Raw genomic sequence first — 17888 nt, 5'->3', positions numbered from 1 at the left:
TTTATAGTTTTCAGTATATATCTTTAAATTTTTGCCTAGAAATATGTTGCCTTGAGATATAACAAGCATTATAAAAATTTTGGTAATGAAACAACTAATATTTAAATAAGAAAATAAGAGCTTAAATTAATAGTTACTAAGCTTTTCCTGTGACTAATGGTCACCTAATGGTCACTTGGCTTTGTTTTGTTTCTTTGTTTCCATTTGGGGCAGAGAGAAATGGGTTGCAGAGAGAAGCATCAACTGGTGGTTCCACTTAGTTCCATTTAGTTGTAGACTCATTGGTCGCTTCTCATGTGTGCCCTGACTAGGGATCAAACCTGTGACCTCAGTGCTCCTGGATGACGCTCTGTCCACTGAACTAGCAGGCCAGGGCCTTGGCCATTCGTGTGTGTGTGTGTCAGAGACAGGGAGAGTCGGACAGAGGGACAGATAGGGACAGACAGACAGGAAGGGAGAGAGATGAGAAGCATCAATTCTTCTTATCTCTTAGAAGCACCTTAGTTGTTCATTGATTTCTCATATGTGCCTTGACCAGTCAGGGGGCTACAGCAGACTGAGTGACCCCATGCTTGAGCCAGCGACCTTGCGCTCAAGCTGGTGAGCCTTGCTCAAACCAGATGAGCCCGTGCTTAGGTAGCGACCTCAGGGTCTCGAACCTGGGTCCTCCGCATCCCAGTCCAACGCTGTATCCGCTGCACCACCACCTGGTCAGGCTTGGCCATTCTTGAATTCAGTTGTTTTGTTGCTCTGTGAGGATGGGGTTTTTTTTGTTTGTTTGTTAATGATTTTACAGAGAGGCAAGAGAGAGGCAGGAGAGCAAGAAGTATCAACTCATAGCTGCTTCACTTTAGTTCACTGATTGCTTGTTGTATGTGCCTTGACCAGGCAAGCCCAGGGCTTCAAATCAGCAACCCCAGCATTCTAAGTCCACGCTTTCTCCCCTTTGCGACCACAGGCTAGTCTGAGGATGCTTATTTTTAAGGAAGAAAAAAAAAGCTTTGCTTCTGCTTTCCTTGACATAACAATTCTTATATTTGAGTTTAAGGAAAAGTATATTTTCTTTGTATATGTTATTCTAGATGATACATTTTAACCAGTGATTGCCCTCCCTTCTGCTTCTTTCACATGCTCTGCCAGTCAGACACAGTCTTCTGCACCGTGGATGGGACCAAATTATGGAGTGCAGCCGCCTCCAGGACAGAATGGCAGCATGTTGCCTAATCAGCCTGCAGGGTATCGAGTGGCAGGGTATGAAACCCAATGAAAAAGGACTCTAGAATCTAAAGCCAGTGGCTTTGAGGCTACAGGGAGTATAGTAAAGCCGTTGTTTACTTAAAGATTTATCAAATCAGTCAGTGCATATGTCAGATACAATATTTATTTAAAAGGTTCATTTTTTTAATCATGAAATTACTTACCATCCATATTGTTTTAAAAAGAAACAAGATGCTGGATGTCTGCCAATTTTTGCCTTCATTACCTTTTTTTAATAAAGTTTCTCAAATCCTTGTTTCAAATACAAATGCAGGGATTGCTGCCACTTTTTTTAAATTAAGAGGCAGAAAATTGCACAATGTTGAACTTTTTTCCACTAAAGTAGTACAGTTCTAGTTTGCATTCCTGATATGATTTAAAACATGTAATATAAAGATGTTTTAAAAAATGAAAAACCAAAACTGTGCAGAGTCTGGAAGTTCTTTGTAATCTTCAGCTTGTGCACAATTCTGTTTTAGGTTTTTTTTAAGAAATTGTTTGAGCTGTCCCATCTCCACCATTTCCCCTTTGGGGTTTTTAAATGTAAATTATTAGTTTACATCATTTTTGTATCTACATTTTTTCACAAATTTGTCTTGCCTTATTAAAGTTCTGTAAACTATACTTAAATGGGAAAAAAATGTTCGATTTGATTGAAAACTTTTCTCAGATGGATTAATTGCATTCATCTTGTTTTTTATGAGAAGGTGCCTCAAAAACTCCCTGTTGACTTTGTTTAAAAGAATTTTTATCTTCTGTGATAAATTTTGCTGTGTACCAGGAAATATAAAAACAAAAACTTGTTACTAAAGAAAATCTCTGAAATGTGATAAGTTCTTATGAACCCGTGCTAATTTCATGTGTCAACTTCTACATTTACGTGTATTTCATTATGTAAATTGTTTTAGCAGTTGAATATTTTGCACAGTTATCAAACTGTATGTCATTTCCTTCTTAAAGGTATCATGCAGAGTTGACAGGAGATTTATATGGTTTTAAGTTGTTTGCATGTGATTATCAAATACACACTTTGGTAGTCTTTGAATACAAAGTCATCTGCTCTTGTTTTTCAAGAATTTTGAGACGAAGTTGTATGTAAAGGAATATAATAATTTGCCATTTTCTAGTTAATATTTACTCAAAAAGAGTAAATCAACTTAATTTTAATATGTACAAATGATAGCTGTGAAACTGTAGAATATTCTTATGTTGGGCTTGGGGTTTGTTGTGAACTCCAAAATTAGCCTGAAGGACCAGCCGGGCAAAGCATTTTTTAAATGTTCAGAGGCCAAAAGATAAACAAACAAAAAAAACCTTAAAATCCTACCTCCTTAAACAGCCATCAAAGAGGAGAATCCTCAGTGCAATCATTATTTTGATTCTTTTGGTACCTGTTTTCCTGGAGTTCCCAATCTTTTTTGGGGTGGCTCCGAGCATTAAGAGGTTTAATCTTTGATGGCATTGTTCTAGTTTTGAAATTTCTAGTACATTTCAGAGTCTCTTAGAATAGTTACGGGAGATTTTGTTTTGTTTTCAGTGACTCACAAAGGGGAAGGGTCCCCAGTATATATATTGGGATGTTCAGTTGTTTTTCAGACCGTCAGAGAGCTCCTAGAATTTTATTTAGGAACAGAAAAGGCCTGTGAAATTTTAGTTTCCTGGCCCGTATCTTCCAACCAGGAGCAAATGACTGACTCTATACTGGTCTCTAAGCCAATACTCTTGTAAATCACAGCCCAGGAAAGACAACTTACAAATATATAATTCTCTGGAGCTCAATTCTATGCAGTTGTGCTGAGGTTTCATTAAGTCACTGTGTATTTTTAAGTGTTGCTACATTAAAAGTTGCTTTATGAAAGATGAGTAAATTTTTTAAATACTTGGAAATTTTATTTCCTTGTTAACTTCTACAGATCAGGGCATCCAACCAAAAGCAGCTTATGTGAAATATTTAAAAATTACAATATCAGGAAGCTATTTTTAAATTCTCCTGGCTTATGTTTCTATTTTAGAACCCCTTATTTTTCTGTTTCAGAAATATTTTATTTACTACAAATCTGTCGAGTGCAGGGTAAATTATTTGGGCCTAAATAATTTAAGCAAAAGTATAGTTTTTCTTTCATTTTGACTATCTCAAGTAATAACACTTTATTAACCGGTATATTTTTTATTGCACAAATCTCAAAATGTACATTGACTACTTTTTAAAAAGAAAGTGGTATTCATGATGAAAAGGTTACTACTGAACAAATTCGTATTTCAGGAACATTGCTAACTTTGGTTTAAATCTTACTTTTCCTGTTAAAACAAATCATTTAAAGATTTTTCCATCTAAACCTACTGGCATTAGTATCAGGTAAGGAAATTAAAAGTTTTTAAAATGGTTTTATTCTCTGCGATATGCATTCAGATTTTATTTTAAAATACATCTGGTACTGTAAAGAACCTTAAATGACTCACACTTAGTGAGTCATTAATCCAGTATTCTTTGCCCTGACTGTTTGGATATTAAAGTTCCTTTATGTTTTCTATAACCTGTGGGATATTCTTGCAGTGATTATTGTGTGAGAGATTTTTTTTCTTTTTGGTCTAGCTATATTGTTTTATATTCATTCAGATATTTGGTAGTTTTAAAAAATCTTAACTCCAGAAACCATGGTTTGCATTGTGTTAGTGTTTAATACAACAACAAAAAATGGAATGATCTGGATTCAAGTCATTATAAAACCAAGATGTCAAAAAAAAAACACACACACACACAACCAAGATTTCATTTTTCTTTATGATAATATCTCCATACTGAAAATGAGATTCACATTGTAGTTTTATTCTTCTGTTTTGTCCATGTACTTCTCTTCCTTTTGTATATGTTGTTTGAGTTCTGTTACATTTGAGAAGGCAGTTGATAGAACTAGATTGCATATACAAAGAGAGCTAGGCTTACTAAATGCTATAGGGTGCTCTTCAGGTTACAGTGACTTTGAAAAAATAAAATGTGTTTATAGGAAACAAAAAACATACTCTTTCAAAGAGTGATTTCTAAAAACAAAATCATTTTTTGTAGGGGGTTACATTTTTTCCAGTCATGGATTTTACTACTGTTGTGTTTAGAATTTGAAGAATATACCTATAAAATAGGAAATTTTAAGAGCCTTAATAAAATGTATATGAATGTGTCTCGAATAGATTTTACATTTGGCCTCTTAAGTTGGAGGCATGTTATTCTGGTATTCAACTTTTGGAAAAAGCAGACACCCGACTCGGGTTTGTAGGCTAGCACGAAGTGCTGTACAGAAAATAAGGATTAAGCACAATTTTATATACTAGATAAATGAGAACCCTAACTCCTTGTTCAGCTCTAGCATATGAATAACCACATTTCCACACAATAGGCAGGATTTGGAGGATCCTTCTGTAGAAAAACTAAACTCATGAGAGAAAAGATAGATGCTTCTATCATTTGAGGGTCCCCACCAAAAAGCTAAATGGCCACCAGTCACTACAGTGAGCGGAGTGGGCCAGTCACTAAGCCTTTCCCATGTATACAAATCTTCCAAACTGGTTTTTAGTGCTGTACTTCTGAATAAAGACAGCCAAAGATCACTAGAAATGAGGAAAACATTGTGACAGGTAGATCTTAAAAAAGCAACTATCAAGAATCAGGAGAACTGTAATATCCTGAGATGAAAAATGCTGTATTTAAGAAATTAGGATGAGATATTAGTAAAATGTGAGAACAAGAAACTAAAATAGGAATAAATTCAGTAAGAATATTAAAGACAATCTGACTTGTGGTAGCACAGTGGATAGAGTATCAACCTGGGATGCTGAGGTCCCTGGTTTGAAACCCCAAAGTAGACCCAGGCCGGTTGGCTCAGTGGTAGAGCCTCCAATAGCATGTGGATGTCCTCCCAGGTTCACTTCCCAGTCGGCACACACAAGGAGAGGCCTCCCACCCCTCTTCTCCTGCAGCCATGGTTCCATTGGTTCCAGCCTATTGCCCTGGCACTGAGGGCGGCTGGGGGGAGTCACCTCAGGTGCTAAAAATAACTCGGTTGCCAGCATGGTCACAGACAGGTTGTCAGGTGGATCCCAGTTGGGGTGCATGCGGGAGTCTATCCTCCTCTCACTTGGAAAAAGAGGGAGGGGGGGGGGGGAAAGGGCCAAAGTCGCCAGCTTGAGCACAGGATCATCAACATGGTCCCAAGGTCACTGGCTTGAAGCCCAAAGGTCTTTGGCTTAAGCAAGGGGTCACTGGCTCAGCTGGAGCTCCCGGCCCAACACACACACACACACACACACACACACACTTGATGGTTCTCATCTCTCTCCCTTAGGAAAAAAAAACTTTGGCACTGTTGACATTTGAGACCAGATAATTCTTTGTTGTGAAGTCTGTCCTGTGCATTGTAGAATCTTTAACATCTATGGCATCTACTCACTAGAATAGCAGTGCTCACAGTTGAGAACACGTTTAGATAATCACTTGGCACCCATACAATCACAAACAACTAAGGTATTGAAACCCCACAGTTAGAAGGTCACCATCCAGATGATCCAGGAATATGCTGATGATCACTTAAAACTGAAATAGTCAAAATTGGAAACCAATTTCTGGAAAAAGTGTACCCTCTTCCCCTACTTCCACTTTAAGAACTTAACCAAAATCCTAACGGACCATTTTCCCAGGCAATCTGCCTACAGCGCCCCCTCTAGTAAGTAGCAGAACCAGGGCCAAAGTTTCAGGAAATCCACACACACATATACAGGCCTCACCCTTAACATACTGCACTCGGGTTTTCCTTCAATCACAAACAGGGCATTTAGATTTATTCTGTGTGATTCTAAGGACCAGACTATAACATAAGCTGATTTCAACTCATATGGGACTACATCAAGAGTAGTTAAAGGAGAAAAAACGACAAAATTACATAAGTCATAGAAACAGCGGATACTACGGTGATCAAGACCTTTGACAAAAGGCTAAGTCGCAGCTGATATCTAGTAATTGTTCATCGTTATCAATGGAACTCTACCCAGAAACAGGAGTCTCTCAGGCCTAAAACAGTCATGGCCAGCCCTAAAGCTATCAGTGCCTTCGGAACTAGGAGGGTGGGACGGAAACACTCTAACCCCCGCGAAGAACCTGAGCGAAACTCCAGGTAAACACAAATTCTACAACCCGATTCCGCAGTAATTCTCGGCAGTCTCCAGGAAGAAGAAACTTCACCTCCCATCAGACAACGCGAGTGAGGTGGGCGGGCACTTACAGCACGTGGGTGGCATGGACCAATAACGACTGTCGTTACAGCCAACAGTTTGGCTACGTTTGTAAAAGACCGCGACAGACGAAGAAAGAGGAGGTGAGGGCGGTTAACAGCGTGGGGCTCTGGGGCCGCGGGTGGGGGTGGGGGTGGGGGTGGGGGCGCAGGGCAGGTAAAGAGGCCGTACTGACAGAAGGCGGAGCGGCGGTGGAACAGGTGTAGAGCCTGGAATCCCGACGAAGAGCATGCCCAAGGAGCAGGGTGTGGGCCAGGCGTTGCTTCTGCTTGGGCCTGATTTATAACCGGAAGAGAGCCTTCCGCGGGGAGGATGCTGGGAAACAGGTCCTGGGTGGGGCGTCCGGGACCATGTGGGTCCCGGAAGCGAAGCGAGAGATGCACGTGCCCGAGGCCCTTTTTCCAGACACATTTCTTCATTTCCCTGGGGGCTTTTCTGCATCATTCTGAGGCCGCGCAGGGCACCCTGTGCCGGGAATCCAGGCTTCAGGCTTCCACGACTGCCCCTTCCTCTCATTTGTGATTTGAGAAGGAATCCAGTGGATTCCAGACTAACAGCTAAAATAATTTGATGGCTGGCTGTGAGACATTCATCACGTCATTGCTTTGAGATAATTTCCTCATCTCTAAAGATGAGTACAATAGTACCTACTTCACAGGAGCATGGTTTCAATGTAAGAGATGTCTAAACCTGTAAGAATTTGTACGAATTTGAGTCAAACTGACAGTTGCCAGGAAGCAGAGTCTCAATGGATTGAGAAAATGCTCAAGAGAATGGCAGTTTTGCACCTTATTTTATAAGTTAGAATTCAAAGCTGAAGACATGGGGGGGTTACATGAAATCCATTGGTGATAGATTAGGGAGATAGGAGAAAGTAAAACCTGGGAAATCTCGGGGATTGGGTGAAAGGTAAACTGATTAGACATTATTTTTACATAGATGGGTATAGGATAGTTAACAGCATAACAATGAGATTTGTGATCCCATGCTCTGGTGGGAGATTGTGCCCTAAAGAGTCTAGAAGAAGGAAATTACCCTGACATTCCAAAGATTTGTTATAGGAAGATGCAGAAAGATAGTAGGCTAAGTTTTAGTGAAGATTGACCTTTGTCAAGGAAGATACTGGCCTAGGACATGAATGCCCACCATGACTCACTTTTAGTTAGGAAGTGTTTTGGGGTTTTTTTGTTGTTGTTTTTTTCAGGGACAGAGAGGGAGTCAGAGAGAGGGATAGATAGGGACAGACAGGCAGGAACGGAGAGAGATGAGAAGCATCAGTCATTAGTTTTTCGTTGCGACACCTTAGTTGTTCATTGATTGCTTTCTCATATGTGCCTTGACCATGGGGCTACAGCAGACTGAGTAACCCCTTGCTCGAGCCAGCGACCTTGGGTACAAGCTGGTGAGCTTTTTGCTCAAACCAGATGAGCCCGCGCTCAAACTGGTGACCTCGGGGTCTCGAACCTGGGTCCTCTGCATCCCAGTCCGATGCTCTATCCACTGCACCACCGCCTGGTCAGGCTAGTTAGGAAGTTTTCATTTCAGACCATCCTATGTGGTTACTATAGGTCTCTGTAAGGCCTGCCATGCAGATCTCCTCTGAGCTTGTCAGGTTTGGTATGTGGCCCCCTTCTTGTCCACAATGGTGAGCAATATATGAAATGAGTAAAATGCATTGGAAGGGCTGACTTGTACTCAGTAAACAGTAAGTTTTATGTTTTATTTATAGTGATCATTTGTTATCTTTATTTAGTGTGCTTAACAAACATTAAATAGCATCCACCAAGCTGTATAACTCTACAGACAAATAGTAACTGGATGAAAACCCACTTTCCAGGGAGCATTTGTGGGTTAGCTCTTCCAGCACCACTCCCTCTGCATCATCTTGCTGAGGACCTCATTTATAGGCAGAAATCAGACACAAGTTCTTTTTCTTAAATTTTTTTAAGATTTTATTTATTGACTTTAGGAGGTGGGGAGGAAGAGTGGAAAGCATCAACTTGTAGTCTTGTATGTGCCTCGACCCAGCAAGTGGTGGGGGTTTCGAACCAGTGAACTCAGCACTCCAGGTTGACCCTTCATCCATTGGCCACCACAGGTCAAGCCAAATACAGGTTAGGTTCTTTACAAGTTGTGTTAACTTGTTGTGTATGCTTTCAATCTGTAAATAGTGATACTAGTACATGTAAAATAACTCGTACCCCTTATTTATGCATTCATTGGTTGATTCCTGTATGTGCCCTGACCAGTGATCAAATCTGCAACCTTGGTGTATGGCGACAACATTCTAACCAACTGACCTACCTGGCCAGGGACTGATGAAATCTTAAAAGTGAAATTGCTAAGGCCTGGCCAGGCGGTGGTGTAGTGGATAGAGCGTCGGACTGGGATGCTGAGGCCCCAGGTTTGAGACCCCGAGGTCGCCAGCTTGAGCGCAGGCTCATCTGGCTTGAGCAAAAAGCTCACCAGCTTGGACCCAAGGTCTCTGGCCTGAGCAAGGAGTTACTCAATTTGCTGAAGGCCCGCTGTCAAGGCACATATGAGAGAGCAATCGATGAACAACTAAGGTGTTGCAACGAAAAACTGATGATTGATGCTTCTCATCTCTCTCTGTTCCTGTCTGTCCCTCTCTATCCCTCTCTCTGACTCTCTCTCTCTCTCTCTCTCTTTGTCCCTGTAAAGAAAAAAAAAGTGGAATTGCTAAGTCAGAGTGTATATTTTACATTTATTTTATTTACGTACCTTTAAAGGGATGTTGCACTTTACATTCCTACCAACAATGTACAGTGCCTGTTTCTCCACATCATCATGAACACAGTGGTAACTTTTATCTGTTTTGTCACTTTGCCAAAGTGCTATCTTGTTTTAATTTGCCTTTTATTCTAAGGTTGAATTTTGGACGTTTAAAATTATTTTTCTTCCCGGCCAGGGCACACAGGAGAAGCGCCCATCTGCTTCTCCACCCCTCCCCCTCTCCTTCCTCTCTGTCTTTCTCTTCCCCTCCCGCAGCGAGGCTCCATTGGAGCAAAGATGGCCCTGGCACTGGGGATGGCTCCTTGGCCTCTGCCCCAGGCGCTGGAGTGGCTCTGGTCGCAACAGAGAGACCCCGGGAGGGGCAGAGCATCGCCCCCTGGTAAGCAGAGCGTTGCCCCCTGGTGGGCGTGCCGGGTGGATCCCATCCAGGAGTCTGACTGTCTCTCCCCATTTCCAGCTTCAGAAAAATACAAAAAAAAAAATTATTTTTCTTTTTCATAATCTGTCTTTTCATGCCCATTGCTCTTTTTTTTTTTTTTTTTAAGTGGGGCTGTTTCTTTTTCTTATTGATTTGTAGAAACTCATCTTTTCAGAAATCAACTCTTTGGCACTTGCATTCCAAATATTTTCCCCACTTTTTTTTTTTTTTGTATTTTTCTGAAGCTGGAAACGGGGAGAGACAGTCAGACAGACTCCCGCATGCGCCCGACCGGGGTCCACCCAGCACGCCCACCAGGGGCGACGCTCTGCCCACCAGGGGGCGATGCTCTGCCGCGACCAGAGCCACTCTAGCGCCTGGGGCAGAGGCCAAGGAGCCATCCCCAGCGCCCGGGCCATCTTTGCTCCAATGGAGCCTTGGCTGCGGGAGGGGAAGAGAGAGGCAGAGAGGAAGGAAGGGGTGGGGGTGGAGAAGCAAATGGGCGCTTCTCCTATGTGCCCTGGCCTGGAATCGAACCCGGGTCCCCCGCACGCCAGGCCGACGTTCTACCGCTGAGCCAACCGGCCAGGGCCTTCCCTATATTTTTAACAACAGCTTTATGGAAATATTCACATAACATAAAATTCACCCTTATAAAGAATGAGTCCTACTTTGTTCTTTCTCAAGATTGTTCTGGCTCTTCCAGGTCACTTGTATTTCCATATGAATTTTAGGACCATCTTATTAAGTTCTGCAAAAAAGGGGGGGCATCTGGGATTTTGATAGAGATTACATTGCATCTGTAGATGATTTTCGGAAGTAGTGCCATCTTAATATTAAGTCTTCTGATCCATGAACATGAGATGTCTTTCCATTTTTTTAGGTCTTTAATTTCTTTCAGTGATGTTTTATAGATTTCAGTGTACAAGTTTTACACTGTTTTTTGTTGCTCAGTTTGTTTTCATCTTTAGACTTAGCTTATAGTACTTTTCTACATGCAGAATATTTTTGTTTTTGTGTAATCAAATATCATCAGTTTTAGTTTTAAAATGGACAAAATATTTGAATAGCTTCTTCCCCAAAGAGATAGACACATAGCTAAATAAGCATGTGAAATGTTGCTCAACATCATTATTTATTAGAGAAATGTAAGTTAAAACCATAATGAGATTCCACTTCACACCTGCTATAATCAAATGGCCATAATCAGGAGACAGTGACACATGTTGGCTATGAAGTGGAGAAACAGGAACTTTTATGTTGCCAGTGTAAATGTAAAACAATACAGCCAGTTTAGCAGTCTTAAAAAGTTAAAGAGAGCCTGACCTGTGGTGGCGCAGTGGATAAAGCTTCGACCTGGAAATGCTGAGGTCGCCAGTTCGAAACCCTGGGCTTGCCTGGTCAAGGCACATATGGGAGTTGATGCTTCCTGTTCCTCCCCCCTTCTCTCTCTTTGTCTCTCCTCTCTCTCCCTCTCTGTCTCTCTCTCCTCTCTAAAAATAAATAAATAAAATTTAAAAAACGTAATAAAAAAAAAAGTTAAAGAGAAACTTATCATATGATCCAGCGATTCTACTTCCTGGTATCTATCCAAGAGAAGTGAAGAGGCCCTGGCCGGTTGGTTCAACGGTAGAGCGTCGGCCTGGCGTGCAGGGGACCCGGGTTCGATTCCCAGCCAGGGCACATAGGAGAAGTGCCCATTTGCTTCTCCACCCCCCCCCCTTCCTCTCTGTCTCTCTCTTCCCCTCCCGGGGCCAAGGCTCCATTGGAGCAAAGATGGCCCGGGCGCTGGGGATGGCTCCTTGGCCTCTGCCCCAGGCGCTAGGGTGGCTCTGGTCGCGGCAGAGCAATGCCCCGGAGGGGCAGAGCATCGCCCCCTGGTGGGTAGAGCGTCGCCCCTGGTGGGCGTGCCGGGTGGATCCCGGTCGGGCGCATGTGGGAGTCTGTCTGACTGTCTCTCCCCGTTTCCAGCTTCAGGGGAAAAAAAAAAAGAGAAGTGAAGACATTTGTCTTTACAAACTTGCATGTTTATATTTTCAGCAGTAGTGTTCATAATAGTCAGAAATTGGAAATAATCCAAATATCTGTCAGCTAGTGAATAGATTAAAATTATATATTTAGACAATGGAATACTATTCGGCAATATAAAGGAATGAAGTAGCCTGAATGGGCGGTGGCGCAGTGGATAGAGCATCGGACTGGGATACAGAGGACCAAGGTTTGAGACCCCGAGGTTGCCAGCTTGAGTGCGGGCTAATCTGGTTTGAGCAAAGCTCACCAGCTTGGACCCAAGGTCACTGGCTCGAGCAAGGGGTTACTTGGTCTGCTGAAGCCCCACAGTCAAGGCACATATGAGAAAGCAATCAATGAACAACTAAGATATAGCAGCAAAAAACTAATGATTGATGCTTCTCATCTCTCTCCATTCCTGTCTGTCTGTCTGTCCCTATCTGTCCCTCTCTCCGACTCTCTGTCTCAGTAAAAGAAAAAAAAAAAGGAATGAAGTATAACACTATACAATGTGGTTGAGTCCTGAAAGCATTATGTTCAGTGAAAGAAGCCAGACACAAAAAGCCACATATTGTATGATTACCTCTCAATAAAATGGCAGAAGAGGCAAGTCTCTTGATACAGAAAGCAGATTTGTGATTTCTTGGGGGTGGGAATTGTGATTGACTGCAAACAGCAAGAGGAATTCTGGAACTGAATTGTAGTGAAGGGTGTCCAACTCTATAAATTTTATAAATATTGAATTTTACAGTTAAACGGGTGAATTTTATGGTATGTAAAATATATTTCAATAGGTAGTTATAAAAAAACTGGTACAAGCAGGAAAAACTTTAGTATTTTGTGAATTATGGGTTTTATGTCATTTAGGCCAGTGGTCCCCAACCTTTTTTGGACCACGGACCGGTTTAATGTCAGAAAATATTTTCACGGACCAGCCTTTAGGGTGGGACGGATAAAATGTATCACGTGACCGAGACAAGCGTCAGGAGTGAGTCTTAGATGGATGTAACAGAGGGAATCTGGTCATTTTTAAAAATAAAACATCGTTCAGACTTAAATATAAATAAAACGGAAATAATGTAAGTTATTTATTCTTTCTCTGTGGACCAGTACCAAATGGCCCACAGAGTCCGCGGCCTGGGGGTTGGGGACCACTGATTTAGGCCATCTTTATTCTGATATTCTTAAAAATATTTTTTAAGTTGCTCCCTCCTCTTTTTTTTTTATTGTATGATCTTTTTTTTAAAATTATTTTTATTTATTTATTCATTTTTTTAGAGGGGGGAGAGAGAGAGAAAGAAGGGGGGGAGGAGAAGGAAGCTTCAACTCCCATATGTGCTTGACCAGGCAAGCCCAGGGTTTCGAACCAGCAACCTAAGCATTCCAGGTCAATGCTTTATCCACTGCGCCACCACAGGTCAGGCTTATTGTACAATCTTAACAGTTCTACCTTTTGTACTTACCTGTCTGGAATTTATTTAAGTATAGAAAGTGAGACAGGATGAATATGATTTTTTTTTTTTTTTTTTTTTACAGAGACAGAGAGTCAGAGAGAGGGATAGACAGACAGGAACGGAGAGAGATGAGAAGCACCAATCATTAGTTTTTTGTTGTGACACCTTAGATGTCCATTGATTGATTTCTCATATGTGTCTGGACTGTGGGGCTACAGCGGACCGAGTAACCACTTGCTGGAGCCAGCGACCTTGGGTTCAAGCTGGTGAGCTTTTTGCTCAAACCAGATGAGCCCTCACTCAAGCTGGTGACCTCGGGGTCTCGAACCTGGGTTTTTCGCATCCTAGTCCAACGCTCTATCCACTGCACCACCGCCTGGTCAGGCTGAATATGATTTTTTTAATTAGATTTTATTGGAGTAACATTGGTTAATAAAATTGTATAGGTTTCAGGTGTACATGTCTGTAATACATCTGTATATTGTATTGTGTGCTCACCACCCCAAGTCACATCTTCTTTCATTTATACCCCCTTTACCCTTTTCTACCTCCCTTTAACCCCTTTCACTCTTGTAGTCAATATATTGTTATCTGTGAGGGGTTTTTTCTTTGCTTACTACCTTCACGTTTTTTTTGTTTTGTTTTGTTTTGTTTTTTGTATTTTTCTGAAGTTGGAAACAGGGAGGCATTCAGACAGACTCCCGCATGTGCCCGACAGGGATCCACCCGGCACGCCCACCAGGGGGCGATGCTCTGCCCATCTGGGGTGTTGCTCTGTTGCAACCAGAGCCATTCTAGCGCCTGAGGCAGAGGCCATAAAGCCGTCCCCAGCACTAGGGCCAACTTTGCTCCAATGGAGCCTTGGCTGCGGGAGGGGAAGAGAGAGACAGAGAGGAAGGAAAGGGGGAGGGGTGGAAAAGCAGATGGGTGCTTCTTCTGTGTGCCCTGGCCAAACCTGGGAACCGAACCTGGGACTCCTGCACGCCAGGCCAACGCTCTACCACTGAGCCCCTTCACGTTTTTTATCCAGCTCCCAATCCCCATCCCATCTGAAAACTTTCAGTCTGTTATCTGTGTCTATGAGTTTGTTTCTTTTGAATATAGTATTTTTAATGATAATTTTGCCCTTAACTTTTTCTGAAGCTGGAAACAGGGAGAGACAGTCAGACAGACTCCCGCATGCGCCCGACCGGGATCCACCCGGCACGCCCGCCATGGGGCGATGCTCTGCCCACCAGGGGGCGATGCTCTGCCCATCCTGGGCGTCGCCATGTTGCGACCAGAGCCACTCTAGCGCCTGGGGCAGAGGCCACAGAGCCATCCCCAGCGCCCAGGCCATCTTTGCTCCAATGGAACCTTGGCTGCGGGAGGGGAAGAGAGAGACAGAGAGGAAGGCGCGGCGGAGGGGTGGAGAAGCAAATGGGCGCTTCTCCTGTGTGCCCTGGCCGGCCCTTAACTTTTTCATTTACATTGTATAGTTTTTAGGAAAATTAATTTGTTTATTGATTAAAATTATAGGGATCTCCTCCCATTGTTCAAATTTAAAATCTTTGATGTGTTTTTCAAACACTTTAAGAAGTAAACTGTTTTCTCTCAATAAAACTTTATTCTATACCCAAATACATTTTCAAGAAACCTCGAAATTTTCAGAATCTATTCTACTGAAATACTTGCATCTATGTACTAAGATAAATGTTTAGGATGTTCATTGCAGCATTGTTTAGAACTGGACACCCACTGGTAGAGCTGGTTAAACTGTGGTATATTTGCACTGCAGATTTACTGTGCAGCCATTAAAAATAGTATTCAGGCCTGACCAGGCTGTGGCGCAGTAGATAGAGCATCGGACTGGGATGCAGATGACCCAGGTTCAAGACCCCAAAGTCACCAGCTTGAGTGCAGGCTCTCCAGCTTGAGTGTGGGATCATGGAACATGGCCCCATGGTCGCTGGCTTGAGCAAGGTGTTACTCTCTCTGCTGTGGACCCCAGTCAGGGCACATGTGAGAGAGCAGTCAGTGAACAACTAAGGAGCTGCAATAAAGAATTGATGCTTCTCATACTTACCTGGCAGGGGAGATACCATGATCATGAAGAATTGATGCTTCTCATCCCTTTCCCTTCCTATCTGTCTGTCCCTCTCTCTGTCTGTCTCTCTCTCTGTCTCACACAAAAATATAATATTCAGAGCCATTTGTGCTGACATGGAAGTAAATCTATATAAATGTTACAGAAACTTAAGAGCAATGTGTATTAATATAATTCAATTTTTCTAAAAACAAAATCTACATCTGTACAAATTAAATATTTATTATAAACAAAGAAAATCTGGTGGATATATGCCAGCCTATTAACTGTATTTACTCTTGAGAAGTGGGGATTTTTTGGGGGGTGGGGTGGGGGGAGATATGTGAGGATAGTGATAGCAGTAGGAATGGGACTAAAGGAGTTTTTAGCTTTTTTTTATTTAAGATTTTATGTATTAATTTTAGAAAGGGGGGAGGAGGGGGGGTGGGAAACACCAGCCCTCAGTTGCTTCTTTTTTTTTTTAATATACCAACTCATTAGTCACAAAGAATATTTTTTTAAATTTTTTTATTTTTTATTTAATTATTTTATGGAGACAGAGTCAGAGAGAGGGATAGACAGGGACAGACAGGAACAGAGAGATGAGAAGCATCAATCATTAGTTTTTCGTTGTGCATTGTGACACCTTAGTTGTTCATTGATTGCTTTCTCATATGTGCCTTGACCGCGGACCTTCAGCAGACCAAGTAACCCCTTGCTCAAGCCAGTGACCTTGAGTCCAAGCTGGTGAGCTTTTTTGCTCAAACCAGATGAGCCCGTGCTCAAGCTGGCGACCTCGGGGTCTCGAACCTGGGTCCTCAGCATCCCAGTCCGATGCTCTCTCTACTGCGCCACTACCTGGTCAGGCCTCAGTTGCTTCTTGTATGTACCTTGACTCAGCAAGCCCAAGGTCTCCAACTGGCAACCTCAGCACTCCAAGTCCAGGCCTTATCCACTGTGCCACCACAGGACAGGCTGGGGGAGGGGGGTCTTTAAATTTTTTTTTTTAGATTTTACTTATTCATTTGTAGAGAGAGAGAGAGAAGGGGGAAGAGCAGGAAGCACCAACTCCCATATGTGCCTTGACCAGGGCAGCCCAGGGCTTCAAACTGGCGACCACAGCGTTTCCAGGTTAATGCTTTATCCACTGCACCACCACATGTCAGACCAGTCTGGAGGTCTTGAGCTTTTTAGTCTGCTTTTGTTATATCGTTTTTTAAGATGACTCTAATATCTCTATATTTTTTATTTGCTTTTTTTTTTTAACAGAGACAGAGAGAGAGTCAGACAGGGACAGACAGAAACGGGGAGATGAGAAGCATCAATCATTAGTTTTTCGTTGCGCATTGTGACATCTTAGTTGTTCATTGATTGCTTTCTCATGTGTGCCTTGACCGCGGGCCTTCAGCAGACTGAGTAACCCCTTGCTCGAGCCAGCAACCTTGGGTCCAAGCTGGTGAGCATTTTGCTTAAACCAGATGAGCCTGCGCTCAAGCTGGTGACCTCGGAGTCTCTTTTTTTTTTTTTTTTTTTTTTTCATTTTTCTGAAGCTGGAAATGGGGAGAGACAGTCAGACAGACTCCCGCATGCGCCCGACCGGGATCCACCTGGCACGCCCACCATGGGGCAACGCTCTGCCCACCAGGGGGTGATAATCTGCCCATCCTGGGCGTCGCCATGTTGCGACCAAAGCCACTCTAGCGCCTGAGGCAGAGGCCACAGAGCCATCCCCAGCGCCCGGGCCATCTTTGCTCCAATGGAGCCTTGGCTGCGGAAGGGGAAGAGAGAGACAGAGAGGAAAGCGCGGCGGAGGGGTGGAGAAACAAATGGGCGCTTCTCCTGTGTGCCCTGGCCGGGAATCGAACCCGGGTCCTCCGCACGCTAGGCTGACGCTCTACCGCTGAGCCAACCGGCCAGGGCCCCGCCTCGGAGTCTCAAACCTTGGTCCTTGGCATCCCAGTCCAACGCTCTATCCACTGCACCACCGCCTGGTCAGGCTTTATTTGCATTTTTTAAAGATCATAGATTTATATAGTTTAAAATATGAAAATTAATAAATAGAAACCTCTTTTAAAATGACTCAAGGCCTGGCCTGTGGTGGCACAGTGGATGAAGCATCAATCTGGAATGCTAAGGTCACCAGTTCAAAACCCTGGCTTTGCCTGACCAGGTGGTGGCACAGTGAATAGAGCGTTGGACTGGAACACAGAAGACCCAGGTTTGAAACCCTGAGGTCTCCAGCTTGAGTGCAGACTCATCCAGGTTGAGCTCGGGCTCACCAGCTTGAGCGAGGAGTCCCTGGCTTGAGTATGGGATCATAGACATGACCCCATGGTCGCTGGCTTGAACCCAAGGTCGCTGGCTTGAGCAAGGGGTCACTCGCTCTGCTGAAGCCCCTGGTCAAGGCACATGTGAGAAAGCAATCAATGAAAAACTAAGGTGCCTAAACGAAGAATTGATGCTTCTCATCTCTCTCCCTTCCTGTCTGTCCATCCCTATCTGCCCTTCTCTCTGACTCTCTCTCTTTCTCTGTCCAGAAAAAACAAACAAACTCTGGTTTGCCAAGTCAAGGCACATATGAGAAGCAACTACTATGAGTTGATGCTTCCCCCCCTTCTCTCTTTCTCTCTGTAATAAATCAATAAATAAA

At 43.1% G+C, this 17888-nt stretch overlaps 2 protein-coding genes across 9 annotated transcripts in view; both read left to right on the top strand.

Moving 5' to 3' along the window:
- TIA1 (TIA1 cytotoxic granule associated RNA binding protein) overlaps positions 1-3791 on the top strand; it is a 45455-nt gene extending 41664 nt beyond the window's left edge. For all 6 annotated transcript variants that reach the window (XM_066267329.1, XM_066267331.1, XM_066267328.1 and 3 more), the window contains one exon: positions 1141-3791. In XM_066267329.1, the coding sequence (XP_066123426.1) occupies positions 1141-1267 (127 nt within the window). In that variant the 3' untranslated portion in view covers positions 1268-3791. The remainder of the gene's footprint in view (positions 1-1140) is intronic.
- A 2783-nt stretch (positions 3792-6574) lies between these two features.
- C3H2orf42 (chromosome 3 C2orf42 homolog) overlaps positions 6575-17888 on the top strand; it is a 170856-nt gene continuing 159542 nt past the window's right edge. For 2 of the 3 annotated variants that reach the window (XM_066267326.1, XM_066267324.1), the window contains exon 1: positions 6575-6620. The gene's annotated coding sequence lies outside the window, so the exon portion shown is untranslated. Of the gene's footprint in view, positions 6621-8516; positions 8652-17888 lie in introns of those variants that run through there. The other variant, XM_066267325.1, reaches the window with a different exon arrangement.

The sequence above is a fragment of the Saccopteryx bilineata genome, chromosome 3 (assembly GCF_036850765.1).
Source record: "Saccopteryx bilineata isolate mSacBil1 chromosome 3, mSacBil1_pri_phased_curated, whole genome shotgun sequence".
Taxonomy (NCBI): Eukaryota; Metazoa; Chordata; class Mammalia; order Chiroptera; family Emballonuridae; genus Saccopteryx; species Saccopteryx bilineata.
This window is presented reverse-complemented; position numbering and strand designations above follow the sequence as displayed.